Source organism: Gopherus evgoodei, chromosome 4 (assembly GCF_007399415.2).
Source record: "Gopherus evgoodei ecotype Sinaloan lineage chromosome 4, rGopEvg1_v1.p, whole genome shotgun sequence".
Taxonomy (NCBI): Eukaryota; Metazoa; Chordata; order Testudines; family Testudinidae; genus Gopherus; species Gopherus evgoodei.
Genome location: NC_044325.1, coordinates 131,522,990 through 131,535,593, shown reverse-complemented (window position 1 = coordinate 131,535,593; position 12,604 = coordinate 131,522,990). Strand labels below are relative to the sequence as shown.

General features: G+C 54.0%; 1 protein-coding gene across 4 annotated transcripts in view; it reads left to right on the top strand.

Annotated features, from left to right (window-relative positions):
- LOC115650746 (copine-5) overlaps window positions 1-12,604 on the top strand; it is a 197,947-nt gene that overhangs the window by 90,216 nt on the left and 95,127 nt on the right. For 3 of the 4 annotated variants that reach the window (XM_030561100.1, XM_030561099.1, XM_030561102.1), the window contains 2 exons: window positions 4,491-4,594; window positions 6,358-6,462. In XM_030561100.1, coding sequence (XP_030416960.1) covers window positions 4,491-4,594; window positions 6,358-6,462 — 209 coding nt within the window. The remainder of the gene's footprint in view (window positions 1-4,490; window positions 4,595-6,357; window positions 6,463-12,604) is intronic. The other variant, XM_030561101.1, reaches the window with a different exon arrangement.

The following is a 12,604-nucleotide window of genomic DNA, read 5'->3' as shown; positions in this document are numbered from 1 at the left end:
CCTCCAGCCACGTTTCCAGGCGATCGTGACTATCATTCAAGGCCTGCAGACCTCCCCAACCACCTCAGCTCGCACGTGTCTCGGTCTACTAGGCCACATGGCCGCATGTACTTTTGTGACCAAATATGCCAGGCTCCGCCTGCGACCCCTCCAGACGTGGCTCAATTTGGTCTACCGTCCGGGCAGGGACATTCTGGTGACGGTTCCCCCGAGCACCTTACGCTCCCTCGACTGGTGGCTAACTCCCTCCCTGGTGTGTGCAGGGCTACCATTCCATCCACCACAGCCCTCGCTGTCACCTTCGTACACAGGGCCTTTGGACACCACACGAGCTGATGCTCCACATAAACGTCCGGGAGCTGAGAGCAGTCCGCCTCACGTGTCAGGCGTTCCAGCAACATCTTCACGGCCGTTGTGTCTCAGTGTTTACAAACAACACAATGGCCATGTATTATATCAATGAACAGGGAGGGACTCGCTCCTCTCCCCTGTGTCACGAGACCATTCGACTCTGGGACTTTTGCATAGCCCACTCGATAGACCTGGTGGCATCCTTTCTTCCAGGGGTTCGGAACACTCTGGCTGATCAGCTGAGCAGATCCTTCCTCTGCCACGAATGGTCGATAAGACCAGATGTTATTCATTCGATCTTCCAGAGGTGTGGGTTTCCCCGCATAGACCTGTTCGCCTCGTGCACGAACAGGAAGTGCCAAGTGTTCTGCTCCTTCCAGGGTCTTTCACCGGGGTTGATCACGGACGCATTCCTCATGTCATGGAGGCACCACCTGCTCTATGCCTTCCCACCATTCCCTCTGGTTCACAAGGTCCTAATAAAACTCCACAGGGACAGAGCACACCTAATTCTGATTGCGCCAGCGTGGCCCAGACAGCACTGGTACACCACTCTGCTTGACCTGTCCATGGCCAGCCCAGTTACCCTGCCTCTCCTTCCAGACCTCATAACGCAGAACCACGGCAGTCTTCGCCACACGGACCTGCAGGCCCTTCACCTCACGGCGTGGCTCCTACATGGCTGAACACATTGGAGTTGCGCTGTTCTGCTCTGGTACAGCATATTCTCCTTAGTAGCAGAAAGCCTTCCACTTGGTCCATGTACCTGGCCAAGTGGAAATGTTTCTCCTCCTGCTGTACAACGCAGAACGTTACTCCTTCTCAGGCCTCGATTCCCATAGTTCTGGACTATCTCTGGTCACTTAAGCAACAGGGCCTGGCAATATCTTCTCTGAGGGTGCACTTGGCGGCTATCCCCACATTCCATCCTGGAGAAAGTGGCCACTCCATGTTTTCCCACCCCTTAGTCATCAGGTTCCTTAAGGGCCTGGAGCACCTGTACCCCCCAGTACGCTGCCTTGCCCACACTTGGGCCCTCAACTTAGTCCTAAGAAGACTTATGCTTCTGCAGTTTGAGCCATTGGTGACTTGCTCTCTCCTGTACCTGTCGTGGAAGACAGTCTTCTTAGTGGCCATTACATCGGCCAGAAGGGTTTCAGAACTTCGGGCGCTTACGGTAGACCCGCCGTATACTGTCTTTCACAAGGACAAGGTATAGCTGCGACGTCATCCTGCGTTCCTCCCTAAGGTAGTGTCGGCCTTCCATACCAACCAGGACATCTTCCTCCCGGTCTTCTTTCCGAAGCCTCACTCTTCACGACGGGAGCAGCAGTTACAATCCTTAGATGTCCGTAGGGCGCAAGCCTTTTATATCGAGCGGACAAAACCCTTCCGGAAATCCCCCCAGCTGTTCATGGCAGTCGCCGAGAGGATGAAAGGTCTACTGGTCTCCTCCCAGAGGATCTCCTCTTGGGTAACGGCGTGCATACGCACATGCTATGACCTGGCTCATGTCCCTTCGGGCCATCTCACTGCGCATTCAACCAGAGCTCAGGCTTCATCAGCCGCTTTCCTGGCCCATGTGTCTATCCAGGAGATATGCCGCGCAGCGACCTGGTCATCAGTCCACACCTTTGCCTCGCACTATGTGCTGGTCCAACAGTCTAAAGATGATGCAGCCTTTGGTGCAGCGGTTCTGCATGCTGCCACATCTCACTCCGACCCCTCCGCCTAGGTAAGGCTTGGGAATCGCCTAACTGGAATGGATATGAGCAATCACTCAAAGAAGAAAAGACGGTTACTCACCTTTGTAACTGTTGTTCTTCGAGATGTGTTGCTCATATCCATTCCAAACCCACCCTCCTTCCCCACTGTCGGAGTAGCCGGCAAGAAGGAACTGAAGGGTGGCTGGGTCGGCTGGGGTATATATCCGGTGCCATAGTGGCACCACTCCAGGGAACGCCCAGCCGACCCGCCGAGTGTTACTAGGGTAAAAAGTTTCCAACGAACGTGCACACAGCGCACGCACACCTAACTGGAATGGATATGAGCAACACATCTTGAAGAACAACAGTTACAAAGGTGAGTAACTGTCTTTTCCTGGGTGCTACTTGGAGACCTCTCATCTAGGGGCTGCGTCATGTGATCACAATAGGCCATGTGCTTATTAATAAAAGACCCACGTGGGCCAATCTAAGCTGGTGGAAACCAGAGGCTGCTAGTGGCAGTTCCAGGGACCGTTTAACCTCGCTACAGCCAGCAACAGCACCGAACCCCCCCATCTCATAGTCAGTGCCAAAACCTGCAGGCAGCTCGGTGGTACGTCATCCCCCCAGAGAACATGGAGTTGAGCAAAGCTCAGCCGTGGGAGAATCAGGAAATGTACAATTAAGGGTTTCTCCTGCCCCCTCTTCCTGATAGGGAACAGGTGTATGAGCCCAGCCCCTCTGCACCTTCATCTCTGCAGCCCTCAGGAACTTCCCAGACTGCCACCAGCTGAGGCCTAGAGATGCTGCTGGATTCTGGGCTCCATGTCCCTTGCAGCCCAGGCTGCCGGCTCGCTGGCGCTGCCTAGGCTGCTGCCTCGGGGCGTTCTGGCTGCATGGGGCTTGGTCCTTGTGGGCTGCCGTGCAGCATGGTGTGTCCCAAGCAGGATGGGATGCACAGAGAGAGCTGACCCTGTATTAACGAGAGCTGCCCCAGGCACCAGAAAGGGGGCCTCCCCCAAGGCTGACATCTGCGCTGGTGTCTCCTCATGAACACATAGCGTGTGCTCAGGCCAGGCCTCCTGCAGGGCTCAGCTGTGGTGCTTTACATGGCAGTTCCTGGGCTTCCTGCACTGGGATGTAAGTCACCAGCCTCGCCCCTGCCCGGCAGCCCCTTTCTGTTGCTCCTGGTGGAGCAGTGGGGAGCCCCAGCTCGCTGGCTGCAGGCGAGGGTGGGCTCGGCACGGAACTTCCCCCCAGCTCAGATGGGCAGGGACCTCAGGAAGTTTGCCCTCCTCTGCAGAACGGGGACCCTCTGGGCATGTTCCAGCAAATCAATTCGCTGCCACTGACGGGGCGTAGGGCCCCTTGGTTCCTGAGGATGGCAATGCTTTGATCTAACGACACGCTTTGGGCTCAGTGCAGGGGGAGCTGGGTGCCATTCAAGGCCTGGGCTACACAGGTGGCCAGGAGATGGTCTAGGACCCTTCTGGTCTTAAATGCTGTGAGGCTTGCTCATGCACGGTCCTGCTGCTTTATCAACACACAATCTCTACCCCACCATGCCAGCCCTCTGCAGCCCCCCAGCTCTGCCGGTGCCCCTCAGTCCCAACCCCCAGCCCCTGCTAGCCCAGCCCTGGGCTCCTCCCCAACTCTCTGCTGGTGCCCCTCAGTCCCAACCCCCAGCCCCTGCTCGCCCAGCCCTGGGCTTCCCCCAGCTCTGCCGGTGCCCCTCAGTCCCAACCCCCAGCCCCTGCTCGCCCAGCCCTGGGCTTCCCCCAGCTCTGCCTTTGCCCCTCAGTCCCAACCCCCAGCCCCTGCTCGCCCAGCCCTGGGCTTCCCTCAGCTCTGCTGGTGCCCCTCAGTCCCAACCCTCAGTCCCTGCTAGCCCAGCCCTGGGCTCCTCCCCAGCTCTGCCGGTGCCCCTCAGTCCCAACCCTCAGTCCCTGCTAGCCCAGCCCTGGGCTCCTCCCCAACTCTGCTGGTGCCCCTCAGTCCCAACCCTCAGTCCCTGCTAGCCCAGCCCTGGGCTCCTCCCCAACTCTGCTGCTGCCTCTCAGGCCCGAGCCGCCCTGCTCCCGCTATTCTAGCCCTGCAGCCCCCCAGCTCTGCTGCTGCCTCTCAGTCCCAACCCCCAGCCCCTGCTCGCCCAGCCCTGGGCTTCCCCCAGCTCTGCTGCTGTCCCTCAGTCCCAGCCTGCAGCCCCTATTAGCCCAGTCCTAAGTCCCCTCCCAATTCCTCCAGCGCATCTCAGTTCTGACCTGACCCCTCCCGCACTTTGCCACTCTGGCTGCCCCAGGGCAGAGCGTACCCATTGGGCTGTAGCTCTCTCCTCAACCACCCCCCTGAGTGCAGGGCTGTTCCAGAGCCCGCTAGGTTGGTGGCGTCCCCCGACCCCAGTGCCACTCACAGTACGTGTGCTTCTCCCTCCAGGACGTGGCCACAATGCAGTTCTGTGCCAACAAGCTGGACAAGAAGGATTTCTTCGGGAAGTCCGACCCCTTCATGGTGTTCTACCGAAGCAACGAGGATGGAACGTAAGTGCCAGCCCAGCGCTCGCTTCCCCAGGCTAGCAGGCCTAGGGTGGGGTCCCATACCTACCTGCCATGGTGCCATGCTGGCCCCCTCAAAGTTCCTCCCTCTTGGTTCCAGCCTTCTGCCTGGTTCAGGCAAAGAGCAGAGACAGCAGCATCCTTCAGCTGGGGGTGGGTGGCTGGGAGGGGGAGAGGCTCTCACTGGCTAGCTGGGCCTGCCACACTCCTGAGGGGCAGCACAGGTGGAAACAGGGCTGGGGAGAGTTTCGCTGCTATGGTTGGCCCCTGGTGCACTGATCAGTGTGAAGGAATGGGTGCATGATTCAGGCCTGAGCCAGCACCCAGGAGCCATCACTCAGTGATGTGCGTGACACCGTAAAGCTGTGAGGAGTTAGGGACAGACAGCACCCGCAGACAGCCTGGCTTTGGCTGGCAGTCTGGCAAAGGCCGGCGTTCCAAGGGTTAATGGCAGAATTCTTGCTGCACCTCAAGACACCTGGGAAGGGATCCTTGGGGTCCGCCACAACCTGCTACCGTGGCTGGCTCCAGGGTGCTCAGCAGTGGGAGAGCCTGCCTTGTAAAACACCACTTGGTTCCTAGCCCAGACAAACCTGCGGGATGCAACATGCATTAAGCCCCTCATGCCCTCTGCCACCATTCACACCTATGCAAAGTGCATGTGACAGCTCTGATCTGCTGGGCATGGGGGCTGGTGCATCCCTAGGCAGCAGGGCGGGGGGAGCCAACCTCCCCTCGCAGCACATTGCAAGATGCTGTATGAAATTCCTCCTGAGTTCTCCCGAATCCGGCAGATGAGAGAAGAAACGAGGCTGTAATTCCTCCAGGGGATGAGAAGCTTAATGAGCCGTGTGCCAAGCAGAACGGAGACGTTCATCCCATTGATCTCTCTAAATCAAAGACAAACAGGGCAGGGGTGAGCTGGCGCTCCCATTCAGAGCACATGCTGCAGGCTTGCATCAAAGGCAGCCCCCCGTCTCCCCCGTAAACTGCCTCCCTTCACTGTGCTGATCGGCATATTGCACGGGGCCTTGGAGACACGTCCCATTTACCCTGGGCCTGCTGGACGCAGACATCTGGGAGGCTCATACCCAGGGTGGGTGCTGTAAGCTGGCCTGGTCCATAGCACGGTGAGACCCTGTGCTCCCTGAGTGCTCCCCAGAGGGGCAGGGCCTGAGCGGGAGAGGTTACAGAGTCTGAGCAGTGCCTAGATGTGACAGCAAGGGGCACCCAGCACCCTCAGCTCCCACTGACTTCCGTGGGAATCATGAGCACTCAACTCCTCTCAGGATCAGGCCCTGAGAGGCCAAAGGCTGACCGGCCCCTGCAGGCTGGTCTCCCCTCTCAGCCCTAGACCCTCTCTGTGTATCTGGGCCGAGGCCCATGGATGCAGGAGCGAATTAAGTTTCACCCTGCCACTGCCCGTACGGAGACGATGTCGGGACATCCATCTGCAGGGCTGGGAACTTGCTCCAAAGCCCACTAGAGTGATGTGAAGGCTCTCAGTCTTTGGGTCAGGCCCCAGACAAGGCCACAGGCTCTGAGGGGATTTTCCAGCCACTAAAGCTTCGGTGGCAGCGTTCACAAGGCCAGGCGAGTGTCCGCAGCAGGATGAAGGCTAAGGGGCCGGGTTTGAAGGCCCCACACAGCCAGAGAGGCCCCTAACACAATTCCCAGGAAGGCGTCAGGGCTCTCAGAGTTAGCTCATGGCTTGGTTGGATAACCACATGCCCCTCCCTATCCCGCAGCTTCACCATCTGCCACAAAACAGAAGTGGTTAAGAACACGCTCAACCCTGTGTGGCAGGCGTTCTCCATCCCTGTGCGAGCCCTCTGCAATGGAGACTATGACAGGTAGGGGCCTCTTGTCCCCCCTGCCCCCACCCTGCTGGCTTTGGGCTGGGGGGCGATGGGGTTGGGATGGAGTAAGACTGCGTGTCCTGGATCCTCCTAAACATCGTTTCAAAGGGGCCTCTGGACAGTGTCTCCTTGCCCCAAGGTGATTCTGTAGCTAACCCCCTTCACAGTTGCTGCTCCCCCTGGAGGTGCCATGTGGGGTCCCTGCTATGGGTCGGCCTTTGATGTAAGGTAACACAAACACGCAGAGACTGCCAGGTCCGAGGTCCTCCCCGCCTTTGGCTGTACGTCAGTGACCGCTCTGTACCCTCTTCCTTTAGTCTTGTTGACAGCTGCAGTAGCTCCACGGTTTCAAACAAGCCCAGATCCCCTTAAGGGTGTTCACAGATAAGCAGGCTGTTTGCTGCCAGGTGCCATGATCTCCCTGGCCTGGAGGCTGCCAGGAATCATAGCTGTTGGAGATGAAAAAAAGGCACAGAGGGCTTTGAGGCCATCTACAGGCCCCCATCCAGCCAGTGCAGGATTGTTCCGATGAGGTGTACTGTCCGGTCCAGTCTTGTCTGAAGTCACTCCAGTGCTGGGGCTCTGATCCATAAGAACATAAGAACGGCCACACTGGGTCAGACCAAGGGTCCATCTAGCCCAGTATCCTGTCTGCCGACAGTGGCCAATGTCAGGTGCCCAAGAAGGAACGAACAGAACAGGTCATCAGGTGATCCATCCCCTGTCACTCATTCCCAGCTTCTGGCAAACAGAGGCTACAGACACCATTCCTGCCCATCCTGGCTAATAGCCATTGTTGGACCTATCCTCCATGAACTTATCTTGTTCTTTTTTAACCTAGTTATAGTCTTGGCCTTCACAACATCCTCTGGCGAGGAGTTCTGCAGGTTGACTGTGCTTTGTGTGAAGAAATACTTTTGTTTGCTTTAAATCTGCTGCCTATTAACTTCATTTGGTGACCCCTGGTTCTTGTGTTATGCGAAGTGGTAAATAACACTTCCTCATTTACTTTCTCCACACCGGTCATGATTTTATAGACCTCTATCATATCCCCCCTTTGTCGTCTCTTTTCCAAGCTGAACAGTCCCAGTCTTTTTAATCTCTCCTCGCTTCCATACTTTACCAAAGCGGAGTGCTACACTATGGGAAGGGAAGACTTTCCTACCCACACCGACTCCAGTACAAAAGACTTCTGAGATCTAAAGGGACACTTCACTGTGTCACCATAGCAAGGCACTTCAAAGGGGCTCTCCCTGTTTGAAATCCTCCAACTCTGCAGGTTCAGTTCAGCTCTAGATTGGACAGCCCTTAGCTGATCTCAGTAGTAGCAGAGTGAGGGATGAGGCCGCCATCCCCGGAGACAGCTGCCTTCCTGCACAGGCAGTGTGCTCAGAGAATGATTGATGAGGCAGTGGGTGGCAGGGATGCAAATGGACAGGCCCTGGAGGTGGCTTCTTTGCTTTATTCAGAAAAGCCGGTAGCGCCTCTATATTTAAATCCTGGGGAAAAGTCAGTCGCCATTCCAGGGAGCAGGAGAGCCTGGCTGGGTGACAGGTGACTGACAAGAGTGCTAATCAGGCTAATGAGGGCACCTTCACACTGACACACTGTACACAAAAATGCCAATTAGGGAGAGAATGAAATCTAATAGGTACCATTAATCAACACGACACACTCTGCACTCAGCCTGGGATATTCATAAAACATAATGCTGCATGCACTGCATGGCTCTCTATGTGTGGGGGATAAAGCCAGTGTTAATTACAGCCTTCTCCAGTGCAAACACACCAATAGTTACCTCTGCTTATAAGCTCTGCCCCCTCCACCTCTGTACATTTCCAGGGCTAGCCTAAGAGCAGCCATTTCTGCGAAGAGTGAGCTGCCTGATCCTCTAGCTGTGCAATGGGAAGCTGGTCTCTCATCCTGAGGGTGGGGTGGGGGTCAATTGTTTTCTCTGCCACCGGCTCACTGTGCAACCTTGGCCAATTCTCTTTGCACCTTAGTTCCCCAGTTGTGCGTAATATTGTTTGCTTTGTCTAGGTCAGTGCTTCTTAAAGCCAGTCCGCCACTTGTTCGGGGAAAGCCCCTGGAGGTCCGGGCTGTTTTGTTTACCTGCCGCATCCGCAGGTTCGGCCAATCACGGCTCCCACTGGCCGCGGTTCACCGTCCCAGGCCAGTAGGGGCTGCGGGAAGCGGCATGTGCTGGCCGCCCTTCCTGCAGCCCTCAATGGCCTGGAGCGGCGAACCGTGGCCAGTGGGAACCGCAGTTGGCCGAACCTGCAGACGCAGCAGGTAAACAAACCAGCCCGGCCCGCCGGGGGCTTTCCCTGAACAAGCGGTGGACCGGCTTTGAGAAGCACTGGTCCAGGTAGATTGTAAATACCACAGGGCATGGTCTGTCCCTCGCCATCTGTGTGTGCAGCACCTAGCACAATGGGGCCTTGCCCTCAATAAACACAAATATAATAAATCGAGCAGATAGCAAATGACAAATATTCCCCTGCTCCCGAGTATGAACAGGGCTGGTTTTATTCACTGATCTAGTGGAATCAGAATCCTTCTTAATCAGCCCCAGCTGCAGTGTAATTCACTGGAGGATTAGCTAACCTTTGGGGGAGAATCTTCTCTGTCTGTGGCTCTCCTCCCTCTCCATGTCATTCTTCAGCAGCAGCATCTGACGGCACCTTGCTTCCCTGGTCTGAGCTGATGGCCTGTGAGTATTTCTCTCTGTGGGATTTCAGAGGCTTTACTGCAGGATCATGTTTATCAACAAAATGTTAGCGAGAGCAGCAGCAAACACTCAGTCCTGGGACATGTTCTGCTGTGGCACAATGTCGCTCTGTGTTTCTGTTTATTTGCGCAGCTCAAAGCATCTTCTGAGCAGTCTGATGCCACCCCTACATTTTGTTATGCTCATTTTAAAAGATAGATAAACTGAGACACAGTGAGCTTCAGACCTATTTTTTCAAAAGCATCCACTTCTTAGCATATGCGCAACATGCCTCTGTCATAACCTTAGTCCCAGATTTGGACCTTAGCGTCCAAAATATGGGGGTTAGCATGAAAACCTCCAAGCTTAGCTACCAGCTTGGACCTGGTACTTGCTGCCACCACCCAAAAAATTAGAGTGTTTTGGGGCACTCTGGTCCCCCTGAAAAACCTTCCCTGGGGACCCCAAGACCCAAATCCCTTGAGTCTCACAACAAAGGGAAATAATCCTTTTTCCCTTCCCCCCTCCAGGTGCTCCTGGAGAGATACACAGACACAAGCTCTGTGAAACTACACAGAGTGACTCCCCCTCTCTGTTCCCGGTCCTGGAAACAAAAGTACTTTCCTCTTCACCCAGAGGGAATGCAAAATCAGGCTAGCAAATCCAACACACAGAGATCTCCCCCCCTGATTTCTTCCTCCCACCAATTCCCTGGTGAGTACAGACTCAATTTCCCTGAAATTTCCCAGTAAAGAAAACTTCAACAGGTCTTAAAAGAAAGCTTTATATAAAAAGAAAGAAAAATACATACAAATGGTCTCTCTGTATTAAGGTGACACAATACAGGGTCAATTGCTTAAAAGAATATTGAATAAACAGCCTTATTCAAAAAGAATACAAATCAAAGCACTCCAGCACTTATATTCATGCAAATACCAAAGAAAAGAAACCATATAACTTACTATCTGATCTCTTTGTCCTTACACTTAGAAACAGAAGACTAGAAAGTAGAAACTACTTCTCCAAAGCTCAGAGAAAGCAGGCAGACAGAAAACAAAAACTCAGACACAAACTTCCCTCCACCCAAAGTTGAAAAAATCCGGTTTCCTGATTGGTCCTCTGGTCAGGTGCTTCAGGTGAAAGAGACATTAATCCTTAGCTATCTGTTTATGACATGCCCCCCAAATTGCAGACAGTGGGGAAGCTCACTGGCGGCGATTTCCTTCTAGAACTTTAAAATAAACAGATTACTACAACACATGCATCTTTACATATACTACTAAGTATATAACTAACAGAATTTTTAACTACTGAATTCTGGGAAACTCTCACGGGAGAGTGCATCAGCAACTTTGTTAGAAGCTCCTGTGATGTGTTGAATTTCAAAATCAAAATCTTGGAGAGCTAAACTCCAACGAAGAAGTTTCCTGTTGTTCCCCTTGGCAGTATGAAGCCACTTTAGTGCAGCATGGTCAGTTTGTAGTTGGAACCGCCGTCCCCAAACATATGGGCGTAGCTTTTCCAGGGCGTACACAATGGCATAGCATTCCTTTTCACTGACTGACCAGTGACTTTCCCTCTCAGACAGTTTCTTGCTGAGAAACACGACAGGATGGAAGTTGTGATCTGTTGCTTCCTGCATGAGCACTGCTCCTATACCACGCTCAGATGCATCTGTGGTTACTAGGAATGGCTTGTCAAAGTCCGGGGCCCTGAGCACAGGGTCAGACATGAGCATCGCCTTAAGCTGGGTAAAGGCCTTTTGACACTCATCAGTCCACTTAACTGCATTTGGCTGGGTCTTTTTGGTCAGGTCGGTCAGTGGGGCAGCGATTTGGCTGTAGTGTGGTACAAATCGCCTGTAGTATCCGGCCAAGCCTAAGATGGATTGGACTTGCTTCTTGGACCGTGGGACAGGCCACTGTTGGATAGCATCCACCTTGGCCTGTAGGGGGTTTATGGTTCCTCGACCCACCTGGTGCCCCAGGTAAGTTACTCTTTTTTGGCCTATTTGACACTTTTTGGCCTTAACAGTTAGTCCTGCCTGCCTGATGCGCTCAAAGACCTTTTCCAGGTGTAGTAGGTGTTCGGGCCAGGAGTCTGAAAAAATGGCCACATCATCGAGGTAGGCAACTGCAAATTCTCCCAGTCCAGCTAGTAGACCATCTACCAGCCTCTGGAAGGTGGCGGGTGCATTTCGAAGGCCGAAAGGAAGGACATTGAATTCATACACCCCCGTATGGGTGACGAATGCTGACCTCTCCTTGGCAGGTTCATCTAGCGGTACTTGCCAGTATCCCTTGGTTAAGTCTATTGTAGAGATGAACTGGGCACGTCCCAACTTTTCCAATAGCTCATCGGTGCGTGGCATTGGATAGTTGTCCGGACAAGTTACCGCATTTAGCTTACGGTAGTCCACGCAAAAGCGTATTTCCCCATCTGGTTTGGGTACCAGAACCACTGGAGATGCCCATGCACTGGTAGATGAGCGGATTATACCCATCTGTAGCATGTTCTGGATCTCCCGTTCTATAGCAGCTTGGGCATGAGGAGACACCCGGTAGGGTGGGGTTCTGATTGGGTGAGCATTACCTGTATCAATGGAGTGGTATGCCCGTTCAGTCCGTCCTGGGGTGGCTGAGAACAATGGGGCGAAGCTAGTGCACAGCTCCTTGATTTGTTGCCGCTGCAGACGTTCCAGGGTGGTTGAGAGGTTCACCTCTTCCACGCCCCCGTCTTTTTTCCCGTCGTAGTAGACACCGTCAGGCCACTCAGCATCATCTCCCTGGACTGTAAACTGACAAACCTGGAAGTCTCTGGAATAGAAAGGCTTGAGAGAATTAACATGGTACACTTTAGGCTTTAGTGAGGAATTGGGAAATGCTATGAGGTAGTTTACAGTTCCCAGGCGCTCTTGGACCGTGAATGGCCCTTCCCATGATGCTTCCATCTTATGGGCCTGTTGCGCCTTCAAGACCATAACCTGGTCTCCTACCTTGAAGGAACGTTCTCTGGCATGTCTGTCATACCAGGCCTTTTGCTCTTTCTGAGCATCCTTTAGGTTCTCTCTAGCAAGGGCTAAAGAGTGTCGGAGGGTGCTTTGTAGGTTGCTTACAAAGTCCAGAATGTTAGTTCCTGGAGAAGGCGTAAACCCCTCCCATTGCTGCTTCACCAACTGTAATGGCCCCTTAACCTCGTGACCATACACAGGTTCAAATGGTGAAAACCCTAAACTGGGATGTGGTACAGCCCTGTAGGCAAACAGCAACTGCTGCAACACTAGGTCCCAATTATTGGAGAATTCGTTGATGAATTTTCGTATCATGGCCCCCAAAGTTCCATTGAACCTTTCCACCAGGCCATTGGTTTGATGGTGGTACGGGGTGGCAACCAAGTGTTTCACCCCATGAGTTTCCCACAGTTTTT